Source organism: Echiichthys vipera, assembly GCF_963691815.1.
Source record: "Echiichthys vipera genome assembly, chromosome: 5".
NCBI classification, from domain to species: Eukaryota; Metazoa; Chordata; class Actinopteri; order Perciformes; family Trachinidae; genus Echiichthys; species Echiichthys vipera.
In genome coordinates, this window is record NC_139830.1 from 23575625 (window position 1) to 23596336 (window position 20712).

The 20712-nt window shown below is 39.7% G+C and overlaps 2 protein-coding genes across 3 annotated transcripts; both read right to left on the reverse strand.

Moving 5' to 3' along the window:
- Positions 1-499: 499 nt before the first annotated feature.
- On the reverse strand, positions 500-8153 carry LOC310946928 (uncharacterized protein). The gene is made up of 12 exons (XM_083913518.1): positions 8012-8153; positions 7010-7529; positions 6095-6156; positions 5293-5395; positions 5084-5169; positions 4892-4992; positions 4137-4207; positions 3939-4046; positions 3766-3836; positions 3560-3677; positions 3306-3470; positions 500-3221 (listed from the first exon to the last, which is right to left on the reverse strand). Exons 2-12 carry the CDS (start codon positions 7358-7360, stop codon positions 1941-1943), a joined length of 2517 nt encoding a protein of 838 aa, XP_083769644.1. The 5' UTR covers positions 7361-7529; positions 8012-8153; the 3' UTR covers positions 500-1940.
- A 5707-nt stretch (positions 8154-13860) lies between these two features.
- On the reverse strand, positions 13861-19622 carry LOC310947620 (arfaptin-2-like; the record flags this gene model as incomplete). Of its 2 annotated transcripts, XM_083914493.1 has the most annotated exons (10): positions 19571-19622; positions 19347-19455; positions 18235-18343; positions 17857-17919; positions 17237-17323; positions 17007-17110; positions 16356-16577; positions 16114-16271; positions 15244-15418; positions 13861-14016 (listed from the first exon to the last, which is right to left on the reverse strand). In XM_083914493.1, exons 2-10 carry the CDS (start codon positions 19443-19445, stop codon positions 13861-13863), a joined length of 1173 nt encoding a protein of 390 aa, XP_083770619.1. In that variant the 5' UTR covers positions 19446-19455; positions 19571-19622. The 2 variants fall into 2 exon arrangements, with proteins under 2 accessions (XP_083770619.1, XP_083770620.1); XM_083914494.1 differs by lacking the exon at positions 17857-17919.
- Positions 19623-20712: the final 1090 nt, after the last annotated feature.

The following is a 20712-nucleotide window of genomic DNA, read 5'->3' on the forward strand; positions in this document are numbered from 1 at the left end:
ATGGCAGAGAAAGGGATGAATGAAAAAAAAGGTGGCAGTGTATTGTAAAGTGGATGTACTGTGTGAGGCTGCTGTGGTGGTGCAGGCGGTGGGGAGTTTGTTGGGGGTGGGGCTTGGGGTGAGGCAAACACAGTCATATCTAGGTTTTATTCTGAAATGTGGAGTTGCCATGGAGACTGCTTCCATCATAGTTTAGTCAAGATGGCTGTTGCAGTCTGGCAGCAGCAGCAGCAGCAACAGCAGCAGTGAGCCAGATACACAGCACACTGTGGTACCTCTCACTGCCAAGACTGATACAGTCAACATAGTCCAGAACATGGTTTGTAACATATGGAAGATGGAAGAATCCAAACGTTTCACCTTTTCATCACACATTTGTACATTATAACAAATATTGCATTATTACAAAAGATCAAATTTGCCGAGGCTGAATGATTTTTTATTTTATTCAGTATTCAAATCTTCATTGCTGCCTGTAACTGGTAAAATTCTGCTGCAATGCTGCTTGTAGCTGCCATTCTTGGATAGGTCTCCGTTGTAAAAGGGATCCTTGATCTCAATGGGACAAACCTGGTTAAATAATGGCAAAATAACTACCTATAACATATAATGCAATCAAATCCTAGACAGCATGTGTTAAATCAGGTTTATCATGTTCCTAACAAACAATACAAAACAAGAGAACTATTCCAATAACAGCCTGGGACCTTTTAATTTTCAGTATGCTCTCATCATACATTAAACATATAGTAGAGCTGTATGAATATGCTTAGTTCTATATTTGTGAATATAAATGTGCAATAATATGATATAAACACTCTTAGTTTGAGAAGAGTTACCTTGACCTTTTACGTTAAGTGATTCTCATATATACTAAAACAGCTTTTCAATATTCGATTTTTATTTAATACTCTCACTGATTAGAGATGGTTACAAATACCAATTTGACAGCTCACTATTCAGTGACAACACTTTTTGTGTCTTTGTATTTTTTATGGATATCCATCTCAGTGGCCCCCTGGTAACTGCTTCAAGCTAGTTGAGGCATCGGGGTTGGTGCCTGGCATTGCCACGAGCAGTGCACAGTGGTAAATGCAAGGAGGCTTGTTCACTATAACCATACTAGTTTACCAGGTGTTGGCCCTTCAACCGCAGTAAGCTCTTCTCAAATTAATTTGAGATCAGCGTCCTTCCCTTTGCCACTGACAGTCCATGGTTCAGCTCTGCTCAGATACAGGCTGCCTTTGTAACACTGACCCATTTAAGCTCAAAACAATGGCTGACTTGAGTAAGACCCCGAAAGCATCTTCAACCTTCTGCATTGTTGATGTGAGGAAAAGAAGAGACAAAAAAACATGGATATATATCACTGTAAGACTGAAGAGCGGTATTGAATTCAAGCATGCAGTATAAGTAGTCATTTATCAGAGTATCAAAAATAACTAAATCAGATTATTTTATAGAAGATTTTACATGCAGTTGGATCCCTCTATGCTCTCTTATGCTCACACTAAACATCCCTTTACTTCCTCAATACGTTCTGCAAGGTTGTATATTTTAATCCAGACAAAGAACACACACTGTAAGTATTAACTAATGATTCCAACTGATGAGGAAATATTATCAATGGATAGAAAAATAGGTACATTTACAGTGTGTGCCCATCGTTCTTTTGTTTATTTGGCAATGTACAGTTTGCCTGGAAATCAACAACACCCATATTTTCTGAGTAGCAGTGCACAGTGTCACTGTTATATTCTGCCATCTAGTGGTACAACATACATAATAGCCTTTCCTCAACCTTTTCAACAACTTTCTTAGAACTATCTCTCCATTTCTTAATTTACAAAAATTTCATAAAATATAACACTATATCTTCACCATGATGAGTCAATAACAAGTTACGCTAAAGTTAAACAGACTTTGGTGACTTTCAAAGCCTATACAGCGGAACCAGTGCCCTTATGGACATCTTCTTTGCTGTTCTGAAGTTTGCTCAAGTCTCCAAGGCGTTTTAAAAAGCTAAAAAATAGTCCAGTGTCGTCAGTCTTATTCCATGTACTTGTGAGGGGAACATTTTCACTATTCATCTGCAAGTGGTTGCCTGTGGGCTCTGATAATTTGGCCACTTCATTTTTCTCCCTACGACCTTCATCTGGAACATGGGTTACAGCAATATTTGGCTTGCTTTTATTCTCGGCAGATGGAGTATTCTGGTCTTGAGCACCAGGTTTTTGAAAGCTGTGAGATAAGTCAGTAAAGTCAAACACTCGTTTTGAGGGATTTTGTCCAGCACCCTCTGGTGGCAGTGTCCCCTTTTCTCTTGCTGCAGAATTAGGAGTTCTGATTGGAGATTTAGCGCATAGATTATCTTCCTCTTCCTCAGTTTTGGCGACTTTGGTAGGAAGAGTATGGCGGCGGCCAAGGTTACGTTTTGAAGTAGATAGAGGATTGAGCAAAAATTGAACTACATCCTCGTTAGTTGGGTCTCCAGGATACGGCTCTGTGTCCTCATTGAAGGTTCGTTGACGAGGCAAGGTGGTAATTGGAGCAGGAGATTTCTGATTTTCCAGAGAATAGTCTGCAGATGAGACACTGCCACGGCTGTTCTGAAAGCGCAACACTTTTTTAGATGCTTCACGCAACTTTTGGGCTTCCTCCTCATTATTATCTTGTAGATCTTCGTCACTATCATCAGTGGTGGCGGAGAAAGATCTGCCTGAGGAGGAAACACTGGTGGTCCTATTGGCTAGGTGTGTAAAATCTCTAGAGTCCTCTTTTTTGGAAATTTTCACCTCTTCTTCATGAGAAATGCCACATTTTGCCTTGTTGTCCTCACTATTAGACTGTTCTTTCTTTTGTGGTGAGTTCTCTGTGAGTTCAATTGCTGAATGCCACTCTTTTCTGCCCATGTCTGTAGCTCTTAAAGAGCCTCCTCTATTTCGATTTCCAGTGAAGAGGTTTGCCCGAGAGATAATTTCTGATAGGCTCCCGTTGTTGGGGCTGCCACTTGTGGGGCTTCCATGAGTGGATGAGGGCCTTCCAAGTCTCCTCCGAGAGACACGATTGGTAAGGAGGTTCTGTAGTACAGACTGCAGATCCATTCCATTCAATTCTTTGTCTCTTGTAGAGCAGGTAGCTGTAGACCTGCGCTTGGCAGCATTCTGTAATCTCTCTCTGTGTCTCCGCTGCACCTCTGCCACCTCTCGAGCTTTGTTTTCCTGCAGAAAATCACACCGTTAATGGATCAAGCAGGAGTGTTTTTATTTGTCAGCGAAGGAAAACATGGTGGTTCATAGGATTACCTGCATGGCCCGCAAAAATTTCTCACAAAAGGAGTTGAAAATGGAGCAACATTCCTCCAGTTTGAACATGTTTGGGTTTTCACAGAAGTACTCTGCCACAGAGTCACTCACTGACTGCAATTCCTGAAGATCAGACTCTATTTCTGCCAAGCAAACCTCAGCCTCCTAAATGGTGCCCAAATAAAACATTAGCTGTAATCACTGTCAAAATTCATCCAAATTTGGCTGAACTCTCAAACAATAGGCTTCCTCACCGTTAGAAAATCCTCCATCTGTGCTTTTAGGTCTTCTTGTTTGAAGGTGTCAGCTTTGGCACCTTGAACTTTCTTTACCTGTTTTTCAAACTCTGCTTCAATTTCACCTTTATTCAGTCTAAGAATTAAAAAAAAAAAGATACATTCTGATTGTACAGCAAATGAAGAGAGGGTTCAAATATGCAGTGGGCGGGTAAATGGATTACCTTGCTGCAGCTTCAATGTGTTTGAGTTTGTCTGTAAATTTAAGCAGGTCCACATCTGCCTTCTGCGCTTGCTGTGGTGAATATGACAGTTTGGAAAAAAATCATATCAAAATCAAACATATCTTCAGATATAGAAAAAATGAGATCAGATCATAGTAATTAAAGCTACTTACCATCACGACATAATGCATAAGATTCATTCCGGGTTGGTTTGCTTTGGTGTCAGCTAACTTTAACAGAGAAGCCATTCGGAAGCCAATTGCACTGCCTGCATAGCCGCCCTGTGATCAAATAAATGAAATGAGAATCAGAGATGCACAAATACAAAGGAAAATCATCCAAGAGTCCACTATCCCATATTATACACTCACAGCATTCATGTAATTTCCAGTCTTCAGTACCAGGCGAATGACAGAATGGAGGTTATCAGACTCCAACAGCTCTAAAAGAAGACACAAATGGGGAAGTCTAAAGGTTACAACTATGTTTCTGTTCAAAATATGTTATGAGTCTAACTATAAAGAAAGGAATCTCTGACTGTGCGTGTGTGTATGTGTGTCATTTGCATATGTTGAGAAAAGTTTATTTCGATCTACTTTACACTTGGCAGGTGTATTGCTCGGGACCTGAAGACATGCATTGTCGAATATGGTGCAATTTGGCCAGATGGTGGCGCAATAACAGCAAACTTTATGTGTTGGCCTGTGACTCTTGAACTGTAAGTCTCAGAAACAAACACAACAACATTCTTTTGTGGATTCTGTGGGTCTAGACAAATGTATCCATGTAAGCCACACTCCTCTGAGTCTGGATTCATTTTCCAACATTTTGAGTTATGTCTAAATCTTTTTTTTTGGCTACCCCTCCAATGAATTTTGAGTAATCATCACCAAATGTGATAGAGAACATCTCTGAACCAAGCGGCATTTTTAATAATCCATACAGTTTTGCTCTAAGCTGTCCCTTAAAGTTTGCTCAAATGCAAATCACATTTAGTGGATATGTGTAGATGAGTGGCCATGATATATTTGATGCCATTTTGCCACGCAATCGACCTGCTCCGAACAGACATGCCTTAAACAGGCACTGCATTAGTCTATTTAGAATATAGGCAAACAGACATTACCCTTTCCAGCTGCTGTCAAAGTGCCAATAAATTCTTTCATTTCGTTCATGAGGGGGAAGAATTCCTCTTTGAGCACCAAGCTGCTGAGACGCTCTTCATACCTAACAGACACAATGTATCCATCATTAGTGAACTACTCCTGACATTTAAGTTAACACTTGCAACACATGGATATACATTCAGGGAGCTCACCTGGGAATCTTGACCAGCTTTAGCATAAACAGGTCTGCTTCTGGGAGAGCGGAGCAGTCGCCCTTAAAACTAACCAACTGCTTCTCCTGAATTCATTGAAAGAAAGGCCACAAATCTTAAAACCAGACAACAAGGCTAAATGGTTGTTACAGTACATTTACAAAACACATGAGACACGTTAAAAATATATAAGCAGCTTTCAAAAGTACCTCCCCTTCATCTGGCAGCAGCTTGCACAGCTCCCTCAGTTTTCCACAACCAAAACTGAGACTACTTCCTGATTTAATTTCTTCAATCATGTCTTTTACAGGCCTGTGGAGTGAGGTGGAGAGATAGGAAGAGTTCAGATGTTAAGTCACCATTTATATGTATGTTTTTGTTCAGGGTTGGGATTCTTCATGAACAGTGTGTCTAGGTAAATACCACACTTCTGCATCTTTGGACAAGTTGAGCTGCTAACACCGACAAGCTTCTACATGCTCAAATAGCTTTGCTAAATAGCAACACTTCTGATTTCAATCCTTAGAAAACCACATGCTGTACAGGACATTAGAATGATGGAATGTCCATTGACAGGAAACATGTTTGGTAGAGAAAAATACAATCATATTACTTCATACAGTGCACTTATTTAGAGGACAATACAGTCCATTGAATAGTTGGATGAATATGTTGAGGTATTTGTTGTTTTGATGTTGCTGAATTTTTTTGTTAGTTCGCAAATGTTTGAGGCTGTTGTTAATAGTTGTCTAGTATTTTTTTTTCATTTCCTGTTGCACATGCCAAATAGCCTTAGGCAATACATTTATAGTACCTCTCAATAATCAATCCGAGGTTTAAGGTAGGTAACCTGTTGGAGCTGTAGAACGGCGTAGATCAGACGTGCCCGAACAGGTTAGCTTTCAGAGTTTTATGAGTATGTAGAAGTGTTGCAGACTAATTGTGAAGAAGAACATGACGAGATTATTGTGCAAAACCAATCCCACCTTAAGATAACTACCACTGACTCACCGCTTGAATTGCTTCAGGAAAATTCCAATGTTCATACTCCTCTTGGAGTTGAGGATGGAAACCTGGGAATGGAGACAGACACAGACCTGGATATAATCAGTTTGTCACTTACTAAGATCATTTTACTATTGGCTTGAGCAGTGTCGTTTGTTGATTTAGTTGATTCCAAAGGTTAAGCATTCTTTGAGTTGATTATATTGAACAATGGGCGCAAAGATACCATTTTGCATCAGTGACACAGTGTCTCTCTTGGAAAATAAGACATAGATCAAAGTAAAGGGCTGGTAAAAGATTGTAACCTCCTTTTGTTAGAAAACAACCTTGACTGATCTACAAAAGAAATGACAGTGGTGGTTATAAACAGATATGGTTTGACTTAAGATGTATCTTTAAATAAATGGCAATAAATTCAGTTTATTATATACAGTAGCTTAAATAAAAAGCACAAGTCAGCTACTATACAGAATAGTGCTGTGTGAGGACACAATAATACCTTCCTTTAGCAAACAGATATGAAGAATAGTGAGACTCCACCCTTGTATTGAATGATTCTAAATCAAAACATAATGTTCCAGATCATGAAATGTACAAAATACATTGATTATTTTCAACCCTTACAAGGGAAACGATAAAAAAATAAACTACAGTCCCATTCTCTAAAAAACACACATGAATTATGCCATAAGCAGAGTTTACTGCCAATCTGGTTTTAGGTAGCTGAGGAAAACATTGTTTCCTGTTTATCTCAACCACATGCCAGGAAAAAAAAAATCAATCCAGTTCTAAAGATGTTGTCTCCATATCTCAGCGTTACACAACAACAAATACCAAACTATTTCTACAAACCCTTGGGGTTAAAGTGGTTCTCCAATTCAGCAAAGTGTGACACCTGTATCCTGTGCCTGGAAAACTCACCATTTCCCCTCCCGAGGCAGCAGTTGGCAGGCCCCTCAAACTCTGGCGTTTCAGGGCCTTGAGATGTTGCTGGCCCTGCTTGTGGCTGAACAGCTCCTCCATGTGATCAGTGTCCAACTCATATTCCCCATCAGTCTTATCCGCTGTCCAGATGTTGTGTTTTCCAATCACACTTTGTTTAGGGAGGGTTTCCCAGTTGAAATTGCGCATCTTGGATTGCCGGCGCACCCCTTTGGCAATAAGGTCCAGGCCATGTAGGGGTGGAGGTAGACCAGGGGCTGGAGGTGGAGGTGGTGGAGGTGGAGGTGGTGGTGGGGGTGGTGGTGGTGGTGGTGGCCCTCCTGGTTGCATGTTTTGTCAAGTGGCTCTCAGCAGATTGGGGATGCAGGCATGGCCACGCACAGATGGGATTAAAGCCTATAAAGAATTTGCAGTGAAATATATGCTGCTCTGAATGTTTTTATGAGATTGTGCTGCAGCCGTTGTCCAAAATGATGTCAGTTAGGATGATGCATTCAGACTGAAAAAAACAACAGGGCGGGAACAGATTAACAAAAGTTCTCAGCTACACTACAGCATGACTGTAAGCAACAGTGATTAACAATGGGTAAAGTATTCACTTCCCACAATAAATGACTAGTGATTCAAGGGGTGGTCAAAACTTTAGTTAACCATTACACTTACCTATAATAAACTTTGGAACCATATTGCAAAAGTTACTCCTAATCTATCACAATACTCACAAATTGTTATTAAATTATAAGAGGAATAAGGTAGGCTACTATTAATACATCGTTAGTGAGCTTAGAGGCTTGTTTGGCAAAAAAAACGTGAATAAAAATATGCATCATTTCAAAAACTAAAGGCTAAATTGTTGCTTAGAAAGGCGAATAGAATCCACTTTCATCTATACTAGTAAGTTATTAAACTATTAAACCATTTTTTACAGTGTTTATCATAATCAGGTAGGCCTAAGGATCAGAACGTACAAATATACCTTACCTTTGTTTCAGATTCAGCTGCTGCTGCTCAATAATCCTACTCCCTGTCTCTTTCTTTGCCTTTTTGTTCCTCCGTTGTCTTGTTGAAAAACTCCCCATCAAAAGCGGAGCGTGACAATAACCCGAACAGCGCAAGAGAAGAGTGTCGAAACTACCTGCGTGTGAACGACACGCCCAGGTTATATCCATGGCAGCCCACACCTTCCCAGCAGGAGTAACTCTGGGAATTACACACTTATTATTTGGACTTGTTGGCTGGAGTTTCTGGCCACGCGGTGTTTTCTACCCCGCTTTCGTGAACTTATGAGAGCAGTTCACTGGATTTATCGGGATTTACGTCCTGACCGATAAGGGCAGAACATGGATTTATTGAAGGCGCCTGTAGTAGGGAGGCGTTTATCACAATACACCAGGAAATTATGTAAAACACACTCTTTAGACTTTTATTTTTTGTTTTGTCAAAAAAAGATAATAATAATAAAGAATAGTGAACAAATGAGTAAAATGTTAAACAACATATTTTAGTTAAACATTAAGGCAAGGCCAGGCATCTTTATTTATATAGCGCATTCCATTCCAAGGCAACTCAATGTGCTTTACATAAAGACAAAACATTTTTTTTTAAAAAGCATGAAAACAAAAAGCACAGTTAAAAGCAGGAGCAAAGAAGAATAAAAAAAAGTAAAAGAAAAGGAAATAGATAATATTTAAAGTTATTAAAAAGAGCTCAGCTATAAGCACATGAAAAGAGAAATGTTTTTAACCTGGATTAAAAAGTGCTCACAGTTGGGGCTGATTTCAGATCTGCTGGTAGTTTGTTCCAGTTATGGAAAATGCTGCTTCAACATGCTTCACTATCAGGCCTGAGTCAGTAGATCTCAGAGCTCTACTGGGTTTATACTCTACTAATATGTCATTCATGTATTCTGGACCAAAACCATTCAGTGATTTGTAAACCAGTAGCAGAACTGCCAATGTAAGGTCTTAAGAACTGGGGTGATGTGATGTGATCTGATCTCTTTGTCTGGTTAGAATTCCTTCTTTGTCTGGGTAAAAGCAGCGTTCTGAACCAGCTGTTTGATACTTTTTTGGGGGAGTCCAGTCAGAAGACCGTTACAGTAGTCGAGTCTATTGGAGATGAAAGCATCTCAGCTTCTCCTGATCAGTCTGGGACATAAAACCCTTAATTATGGATATGTTCTTCAGTTGATAAAAGGCTGCTTTGGTAACTGATTTGATATGGCTGTTGAAGGTTAGATCTGAGTCTATCTAGAGACAGTGACTCTGTGTGTCATCTGCATAACTATGATAGTTGACGTTAGAATTCTGCAGATTTGACCCAAAGGCAGCATAGTATATAAATTGAACAGAAGGGGTCCAAGGACTGACCCCTGAGGAACTCCACATGTCATAGCCACTCGATCGGATTGATTTAGTCTGGCATTGTGTCAAGACAACATGTCGATGATTTAAAATGCTGAACTGTTTTTTTCTACTGTTTTTTTGGTCAAGTGTATTAAACTCTGACATTACAGTTGATTTAGGTGATTTTAGGGATGGCATCGTTGTATTATTTTGCTGATTGTTGTGTTGCTGTCTAGCCTTGTATAACCCATGGTTAAAACTGCAAAGACTTTGTTGGTAGAGGTCATGGTGAATTCGAAGTTTAGTTTTTCTCCATTTACGCTCTTATTTCCTGCATTCTGTTTTCACAGCCTTTACCATCATAGTGTTCCTCCTTGGTGTTCTCTGTCTGGTCAAGGTCATCTTCGTTTTAATCGGTGCAATGGTATCAATGACTTTTGAGATTTTGCAGTTGAAATTATCCAGGAGTTCATTAACTGTCTCTGCACTCACACTTGGTGACATTGCTATTAGCTTCCCTAAACCTAACACTGGTATTCTATCATTTATGTACCTTTTCTTAACAGACAGAGGTTAACTCAATGATTGAAGTTATCTGTAAGTCACAGAACACACAGAAATGTTCAGAAAGAGCCAAGTCCTTGATATGTACAGAAGTGATGGCAACCCCTATAGAGATAACCAGATCCAGAGTGTGGCCTCCAGTGTGTATGGGCCCTTTCACATGTTGGAAGAGGCCAAAAGTGTCAAGAAGAAAACAAAGTTCTTTGGCACTAGTGTCCATGTTATTGTCCATGTGAATGTTAAAATCTCCTCTTATGATAAAAAAAAAACCTGTTGTACTTTATGTGCAAAAACTGACAGCAGTTCAGACTTTTCCTGGGTATCTTGCCCTGGTGGTCTATAAATAATTAGGAAGAGAACTTTTGTCTCCCCCTTTACTAAAAAATATACATATTTAAAAATGCTAAAATCACCAAATATAGTTTCCTTGCACTGAAATACAGATTTTAAAATGACAGCAACTCCTCCACCATTCATGGCTACATTCAGTCAGCCATGTTTCACTAAGAAATAACAAGTCTAGATTATAGGTCATAATGATGTCATTTACTAACAAAGATTTGTTGGCTAGTGATTTGATATTGAGGGGGGCTCAGTGACTTTTGGCTGAGGATTGTTTCCGAGGTGGTGGAGTGGGAGGGGGTGGATGATGTGTGAGGTTAATGGGGGAAAATATGAGATCTCGGCATGTTGTTAGTTGGATTCCAGTATTGACAAGGCTCTTCATCCTGTCTGAGAAATACAGAAATGGGGAGTCAAGACTATCAGAGTTTGAGGCCCAGTGGTTAGCTCTTTCTGTAGCCCTTTAGCATATGGTTTAGCCTCATACCTTTCTCTGGTCCTGAGAGATGAGCCTTATTTTGGGGAGTCAGGGTCTTGTTAGAGCTGAGCAAATCTGTTCTCTAGTAAAATCCCTGTGTCTTGGGGCAATTTGCTCTTAGTTTTTGTAGTAGCCTCAGTCTGTGGTTGCTTCCTCTGTGGTATTGGGGTTATAGAGACGGGTGCTGGGTTCTGCCTGATAACCATCTTCGTACATTTGAGGGAGGCAATTTGTAGTGCTTTGGCTTTGCACCTAAAGAGTTCCAGGGAGGACTGTTTGATTTACTGCCATTTACACCTAGCTCCTGCCGCTTGTTGGTGGTGCTAGTTAAATTTCTGTTAGCCGGCTCCCTTTCAGTGTTTTGGGTTATTGGTAGTAGTTTCATTCCGTATTGTCCATTTATCTTCACGTTCACTTCGAGCCAAATTATTTTTGTTTCCAGTACTGCCATCCTCTGGAGCAGTTTGTGGTAATCATCAGTGGAAAAGGGAGGCATCTTGTTGCTAATTAGCTTCTGTTAGCTGAGCTGCTCAATCCCAGTCGGTGTGTAGCGTTTTGGGGTTGAGCAGTACTCGTAAAAATATTTAATTATGGCAGTAGTCTGCTATTTACAAAAAGTGTGTAGTCCCAGTGATTTATAAGTATCCAGGAGTCGCTGCTCGTAATTTATCATAGAGGAAAAGCAAGAATATCAGCAAGAATTGTAAGCAGAGACGAGAGCAAAGAGAAAAGCATCTGCACTGTAAGAAAGCCCCAAGCCCTTAAGCCATTTGACCAGCTCACACAATGTGATTTGTTTGAATGTGGGCTTGTGGTCAGACTGGCCTTTAACTTTTCAGTGTTGTAATATAGCAGCAAGCACTTCAACTCTGCCCCACAAATGATAAGCCCTAAGAGCACCTCCATTTTTTCTTTACACGGAATGTCATTTTCACTTTTGTTTGCCTTTTCCCAAGTGAAGTACTGTAGTGAGCGAGTGAATCTTAACTGGGAACATTTCTGGGTGCATTCCCCTATTCAGAGAAGACTGAAGGGAGTGACGATAAAGAATAGATTCATGACTTTATCATCAGATCAAATGTATGGCCTGTGTCATTTTCAAATGCACTTAAAAATCAAACACTTATAAGGTAGAGTATTACCAGAAGAGATTATGGGGTGTGCTCACAGGATCAATTCAGTGTTTTTGATGGAAGCTGGTACATTGGGAGGGAAGCTGGGAGAGGGAATCATCATGAGAACACGTTTGTCCTTTTAATGTTGTTGTATTGCCATGTTGTTAGGTTTTACCAGCTGCACACACCTACTTTACACAAAGAACACATCCGGCTTGTATAAGCTACTGTTGTTAAAATGACAATCAGGCCAATCTAGTTATGCCTTATTCACCCTTAAGTCAACTTTGGCTAACTATGAGAAAGCTACTTGAGCATTCAGTCCCTGAAGAGATACTTAAAGTTGTATTGTAAACTAGAAGAACTCATGTTTCACATGTATCCAGGACTCCCATTCACTGTATTGTAATGCAGGCTACATACTGAATGGTGCTGCAGCTATACATGTTAATTATGTACACACAATACCTGAAACTAAAGCAGTGAGGGGAAGATACAACAGTTACATACAGTAGATGCATACAGTGGGTGACAGGAGGTGGTGGGCGTTCGGGTGTCAAAATTCTTATTTTTAGTGGTTGAACTTTGCAGTTCTATCACCAAGGACACTTATCATGTAATGCAGAAAAAAGTTAACATTTCCAGTCGCAGCAACAAACAATAAATTGCGGCCAAAATCCCCAGCAAAAAGATTCACTAACCTTAACTACATCTTCAAATAAAATAAGCATAATTTGATGATTATGAAATAAAGCAATAAGTCAATGAAAGCATTAGAGATATATAAGATTGTATTGTTATGTACATCATGATTGGTGCCATACATATAACATATTTTGTGAGTTTTTTGTACATAATCTGTGAAAGCTTCCCACATGAAACGGACAGATCTGTGTCCACAACACAGCTAAGTGAAACAAAACATCCAGCATATTTTATTGGAAATGCAGAACAAGACAATCGGCTAACTAGAACTTAAAAGAAACATGTCGCAAACAGATTGGTAAATAAATAACAGAATAAGAATAATGTACTCATACATTCTGTCATTGAAGAGACACTGAAATTAGTTTTAGAATTTGAGACTTCAAGAATGAGTCTCAAAGGCTGTTTTTAGTTGCACACTGACACATCCTATTAAAACACAGTCAATCAAACACTGGCTCTGTTTTTGGTGTAACATCTGTTTTTGAGGCTTGCTTCCATGTGTAAACTCTGGAGTTAACAACACAGATACTTGTAACTGTGCTGAAGTCATGAGGCAATATCTGCAGGTACCCACAATTCAGGAGATCAAACTAATTATGGATTGCATATTAGGTTAGAGAAAATCCCTATATTTACTAGATATTTTTTCTCTTCTACGCATTTAAACTGGAAACACAAGGCGATGTTAGAAGCAAGTGGGATACCTTTGAAAATTATGCCATATCCTCCTAATATCTTTGACTGAAATCTGTCAAACTAAATTTGAAGAATATGGTTCAGTCATGCATACTCAAGAAAAATTAAATACAATTTCAGAGGATATTTCATAACATCTTTACCATCATCCCATTTACTCTGATTTGTGGAATTCCTCCAATGTGAAATATAACATTTTAGACGACATTAAAAAACAAAAACAAAACAATGCATGTGCAAAACTGCCAAGGGGTATCTCCACAATAGTAGACTATACTGTACATAAATAAGAGGTGATATCCAAGTTAATGATTGTGCTACCTAAAGAATATGAAAGTAACAAAAGGTCATTTTGAGACTTAACAAAAAGCTCTAAATCTAACTGAAATTGTAGTACTATCTATGCAATACATGGTACTGAAAAACATTACAAAAAAGATCTATTTTTCTTTAGCACTGGCCGAAATTGATCTACAATATACTCCTTTATGCATTTCATTCTTGTCCATCTAACAACGTCAAGTTCTTCACTGACCAGCGTGTCACTGTACATCTCAAACAGCTGAACCCTGGGCTTTTTTTTTACTGCTCCTCCAGCCAGGATGGCTTGTCTGATCCTGGGGGCTTTAACTTAACATTGAACTGTATTAGAGTTTGTTCCAACTGCTCCTGGTTGCCAGCAAAGTAAGCTGAGATAGCATTGTGGAAGAGAAGCAGCTGCTTGTGCATAACCTTCACCTAGAAGAAAAAAAGAAGAGGGAAATTCTGCCATGACAAACACAGTTTCAAGTGTTTACAGCACCATGGACATCTATTAAGATGACATTTAATAGCTGCTCAGATTCTTTTCTGGGGAATCAATCTAAGAGCAACTTAAACTAAATTACATTCCTCTAAGGCATATTCTTAATCGTCAAGCAGGCTTTTAAAGATACTTTAGGCATTAAAATTCTTATATGGCGTTCCATTTACCTCAGAACTGGGAATGATGTTAAACCTGAGTTGACCATGTTCCAGTAACAAGTCGGAAAACCATTATTATTTACAGGGTGGGGGGACTCCAGCCAGGTTAGCTATTGTCAGCAATACTAGTTGATAACACATTATGCAGTATTTTGCACATACAAACACTGCATGTCCACAGATAGGTGATGGATAGTACTGTGTGTATGACTGATTTAATGGGACAAAATAAAGAAGTGCAAATAAACATTCCTACAGTTTTCACGACTGTTAATGCTCGAAGTAGCCATGTTGGATTGTGAGTTTGGGGCCTGGTGAGGTTCTCACGACTTTCTGAGACCAAAATCGACTAACTTCATTTGCAGTTGAAATTTCCCACTGGAAATTTGGACATGCTGACCTCCCAGTTCAAAAGGAACACACCATTACATACAGTGAATAATGTTGATCTTTAGCATTTTCATTTTTCATTAATTTGGCAAAAACTGCCAAAATAAAATAGAATTATGTTGTGTTTTTGAACAGTGTTGATCACGGGTGTGTGTTTAACTGACAAACTTGAGGTATTCTCTCTCTTTACTGTAATTATCTGCAGCATGGATATGCAAGTGCCTGTGCACAAAGAAGTTGTCCGCTTAATTTTGTTTCACATGGCCTGTCTCCATAGATACATGGAAGGACATGCATCTTCTGCCTAAATGTGGTAAATAAGCCGGAAAACACTGCTACACTTAATAGTTAAAAGTAACTTTTAACACTGGACTTATTTAATGATGAGAAATGTACACATTTAGAAGGCTATTTTGAATGTTTTTTTTAAAGAAGTAACTTAAGAGCTTGAAGACGAGCAGCTTTTTACTGGTTCTCACTGTGAACAGTGATGTCATTGATTCCTGTAGTACGCCTATACACCACTACAGCAACGTGAGATGTTAAGCCACTGGACAAAAAAAAGGATTTTATTTTAAGTTACACTTTGAATAGGTGGATACCAACACAAACCTTGTTTTCCTCCAGGAATTTGAGCTTGATGGTGACATCGCTACGCAGCCTTTCATATTTGTCTCTGTGTATCTGGTAATCATGCTGAGCCATCTCAATACGAACCATGGCAGCTGCATCCCTCGGTCCCAAACTCATCTCCTCCAGATCAGAACGATAGGCATCGAACTCAAGTCTGCCCGCAAGAAAAGTTCACACTGTCACAGGCTCTCATTTCCCAGGTGTTCACCTACAGGAATTTAAAATTATATTCCTTAAAGGAATACTTCAGCTGTGGAAACGGTAATCTGTATTGAAAGAGGGTCATATATGTAGTCGAAATGTAACATACACTTCTAATTTGGTGCCTTCTTGAACGAGAAAAGGCAGAAAGTGACTTTATGGCACTTGTGGATTGAAAACAACAACTCCCATAAATCACCTCATCCTTGTCAGCAACAGGCATGTCTTCTGCCTTGGCTGTAGCAGCCGCAGTAGACGCTTCCCGTTCCCCCTTTAGCTTCAGCTGCCTGTCGCTATATTGCAGCTCGTAAGGGTAGCCACGAACATCTGATTTGAGCACTTGATCTTTGAAATCCCCTTCTTCGATATCATACTGAGTATCTTCCGCCATTGTCATTACTTCACCAGCTTTCTCCAAAGCGCCTGTTATCTTAACTTAGCTTATCTTAGCTTCCAAGTAAGATGTTGGATGTTAGTTTCAACAACTGAAGTCCCACCAACTGATCTGTAAAAGGTCTGTCGCGTCAACGGGTCCCACCCCCTATAGGTGGGTTTGAAATATTATAAACTAGTGCTTGCAGTTTCACCAGAGCCCGTCTCTCTAACACTTCCTGCTTTAATACATTAAATTATGATTGTGACGGTTACCTTGCATTTTCATACAGCTTAATGGTCATCAGAGTATCCTCCATTGTCTTGTTGACCAAGGTGTCGATACTGGACACAAAGAAGCTGATGGCACCGAGCAGAGCCTCACCATTCCTACACAACAGCTTTTGTGTTTCTGCATTATACCCAAACTCATCCTGCAGAGAAACACATGTGTTTTACCTGCTAACTTCAGTACCATGTCACATCACACAGGGGGCTTTTGTAATATTGTACAGTACCTGCAACTCTGGAGACTTCTGGCTGAGGTCGGTGAAGGTGTCTCCTAGAGCCTGTTGTGTCTGCACCATGCTTTGAAAATGACTGGTGAGTGCAGTGGCCAGTCTTAGGATATTCTCATACTTGTCCTTGGTGTCTCTTAACACGTCAATCTGAGCCTCCAGTTCCAGATCTACCGTTCTTGAACCCCGGCCAAACCTCTCTGAAAACATCTGCTTTGTACACTGCATGGTGGATATGGACAGAGATTACATTGAACTAGGCGTAAAGAACATCATGATGAAGTAAAGGTAGTACAGAAACATGTAGTCAGCCCGACTGAAAAATGTAGGTCTAAGTGGTCAAAATTTATGAAAAAAAAAAACTCACTTTACTTTACTTTACTTTACTCAACTTTGCCATTTCAGTAAAGTAAATGTGTGGAAGTAATATTGGTAATACACGTCATATACTTAGTAAACCTGATATAGGAACAATATGGATATGCCTCGTACCAAAAGATATCAGAAATTCACACATGCATTTTAAATGCTATACCATAGATACTAAGTTTATGCTGGTAATACAAAGAGTGACGAATAGGAGGAACATATCCATTTGATCAGCTTTTGGAAACCCTTAAATACAAGGTATCTACACACAGTGCACATTACCTTGTATGTGTTTATGCCCCATTTCTTTACACTGTCCAATTTCTCCACCGCCACACCACGAGAAACTTCTTCAGTGGAATTACCAGCGTTATTGTTCGACGACCCTAATAGAGAAAAAAAGTACACTAATGTATGTTATCCTGTTTAACAAGGCAGAGGTTTACAGAAATTGCATTGGAACATGTCAATGAGTGAGGATAGAGAGGACATGGGGATGAGCCTGGTGATACCTGGATGCTGGTCTGTGGTTTGGGCAAGTCGACTGGCTGCAGATTGACTTTTAGGCAAGCCAACCCCCCTGGATTTCATACGGATGTCTGATAAAGAGTGAGGATGAGATGAAGGTATGGAGTGAAATATGTGCCAAAAACATTTGTTCGTGAGATATGCAGTTCAACAGTATGTAGAGTGAAAGCAAAATGTTAGGCTCTGTGGAGGATACATAATAAATTGCAGTTAAAGAGGTTTTAAAAAAATCCACCATGCAGGTTTCCCATGCAGAGGAAAAGGATTGATAAGATGAAAATGTACTTCATGGGATGAGAGGTAACTAGCCATGACAAACAGTTATCCAAAGTGCATTCTACAATACAGAAGAGGACATTCTTATTAGACAACAATACAAAGTATAAAGTGACAGCCCTGTCATATCAGGTTAGTGCACCCCTACTTTTGAAAGCTGCCAAAACAGTTCTTGTTGCTGAAAATGTGAGTTGAAGAGGTACAAGCAAGGTTGCATACATCTCGCTCAGTCAAGCAGTATCAAAACCTCTTATACAGGGCCAAACAGACCAACATATAAAGGTTATCTTAGCAAACAACAAAAAAGGTCGTCAGAATACACAGCCACCTGGTCCTGGTGCAGGGGCTCGTCTTCTGTCCAGATACTCAGGGTTGAAGTGAACTGCAGGCCCTATGGGATATGGATGTTTGTAACGTGAACCAGGAGCCTAGAGGTCAGCAGCTCTCTAGTGACACAACAAAATGCAAGGAGGAAAAGCTCTCTGTATGCTTTCTTAAAGGGGTATTGAGTATCGACCGCTATCAGTGACTTAAGGAGTGCAACAGCATTGACAGATCTCTCACACGGCAGTCTGCGAGCCTGTTGGGGCCGGTGTGTGTGTGTGGAGGGGGTATAAATGGGTAATATCTTTGCAGCACAGGCGGTGTCTGTAAGAATAAACAACAAAGCAAAACATGTCAAGGGTGGCAATCAGGTTTACAGTACCTTTGATGGAGCTTGTAGGAATGATGCCCCCTGCAGGTCCCCCATAACCTCCTGAAACAATGCTGGTTTCATTCAGGTTGGGTCCAGACACCATTACCTGCTGCAAATCCTGATGGATTTAAAACAAAATATTGATAATAAATATGCTTTGGAAGGCAAAAAATTATCTTCTTTACATTATCAACTTAAAGTATCTTTCATTATTTTTGTATTTAATTTGATATTTTATTATTTGTTTTGTGTATGTTATTTTTTGTCCCCCTCCAATTTAAGTTCCAGCGTTGTACTGTTTTTATTTTTTACTTTAAATGTACAGAGCATAATTCTATAAGGATTTTCTATATGGGACTATGTTTTGTACACTCTGTGTATGTAGGACAAAATGCATACTAGAGACTGTATATTTTAGATTTAAAAAAAACAAACAATGTTTGCAACTACTTTCCCCCATTTTCTCCGTAAACACTTATATAAAATGTACCTTTAATCCAAAACTGTTATTATTATTATTATTAATAATGTTAATATTATTATTATTATTATTATTACAAGTAGGTGTAGAGTTTACTATACTCCAACCTTAAAACATGAAACAAAGACAATGCAGTCCTTTGTCATATTTTGTCGACTCAACCTGCACACAGAGACCACACCAAGAATTTGATAAAGTGAAGTTATATTATTCAATTCAGTGGCCCTCAATATTACTTCCCTTACATAGACAGACATTTTATTCATGTAGGACCACTGATACTGCAGCTTTCTCAACACGTTTAGGCTGTACCAGAATAAGACACAAAATGTTGCATGCATTTTGTTGACTGCTTGTCATGCAAGTTAATACAACATAAGCATCCAATTGAATTAATGTCAGACTTAATGCGACTCCATGCTCTCAACACAGCATTCCAAGTCGCAGGTACTGATGTTTAGTGGTACAGTATATAGCTACTGTACATAGTTGCAGGCCTGTGCATGGTTAGGTAACAGCTGGCCTAACCAGCCTTACTAGCCCTCAGATTGTGCTTTCCTGTGAAAAGGATAGATATCCACAAACTGAGCACACATCCTGCTGCTGTTTTAGGTCATTATCGGTGAGGTGTCAAACTGACCTGCTCCAGGCTGTCATCCTCTGGCAGAGTCCCTGTGTCTCCATTGCTGTTAATGGGGATCTCCATGGTAGCAGCCTTGCTCATGATACTGTCTGCCATAATTGAATCTCTGCAAGACAGCACCAAACACTGACACATAAAGAAGGTATCATGTTTGCAGTTTTACAAAATGATAATCATACAGCGTTATAATCCACAGTGACACCAAACAACAGCCTGCTTACATCGATGCTAATGTAGCTGGCTAATCTCAGCGGTGCTGATGTGGCCGGTTAGTGGACTACTTCTTGACAGCTAGCTTCCTCAACACTGCTGTAGCAACCTGGAGTCCAGTCGTCCGGAGCACTAACAAGCAGTTGTTTGACAGACAGCCGACTTGAAATGCAAAATGATTTCAACGGAGAAGCGCCGTTGTTTTTTAGTAATTACTTAATGCTAAATCCATGATTCTTTTTTCTTCACGTTATTTGCCTGCTTCCATGTAATTCAGCCAGAATATCCCTGCATCCAGCCAGCTAACAGCTTTAGTAGTATCACTTCGAAATAAGAGTTTGTGCGCTTTCTATTCTATTGCAAGTCACATTGATGGGCTTTTAAAACAAAACACTTCGAGGATAAAGTATAATGTATAATCTTTAGTGTGAGTTGTTTTACAAATGAGAGACTGGAAGCGTATTCTGTGAATGAATGCTCTTATTTTGAAGGATAATACCTTTAACGTAGCATCATCGTCGAGCCCAAGCCTCCTCCCCCGCTCCATCTTCCACGTCGTGCAGCGCTGACGTAGCGTTATCCCTAAAGTGCAGTGCTTTGCTGCGCCTGAGGATGTCACTAACAGCTCAGACTAGTGAAGGGAGAACCTTGCATGTTAAACATATCATTTAGGCGCTGGCTGGCCCCTCAAATGGTGTGAGTATTAATCATTAGGAGGGAGGTTGTTGTGTCCCGACTGTTACATTGATTGCAATATATCTTGAAATCAAACTGTATAAATACAGTCGTTTGTTTTGAGATGTGAAAGGCCTCGAGATAGACCTCGCCCCAGTATACTGACCACACTTTCAATTATTCGCCTCATTTGTTTCAATCAGGGATGCGAGGGAAGTGCAGATGGTCTCCAAATGTAAAAGTTTCTCTGTAATTAGCCTATTCCAGGTCTGAACAGAGACCATGCAGCCCTTCACACCCAACCACAATGTAGGGTAAGATGGGGGAAGACCCCCCTCCCCCCATAATTCCCCAAATAAAAAGATGTAAAAGTTAGACCCTAGGGGCAAGAAGCCCCCTCAGAAAGAGATTGAAAAGTCCCCATAGGCATATTGCCCCAAAATATTTACTTATACTTTGTAGTGTATATAAAGTATAT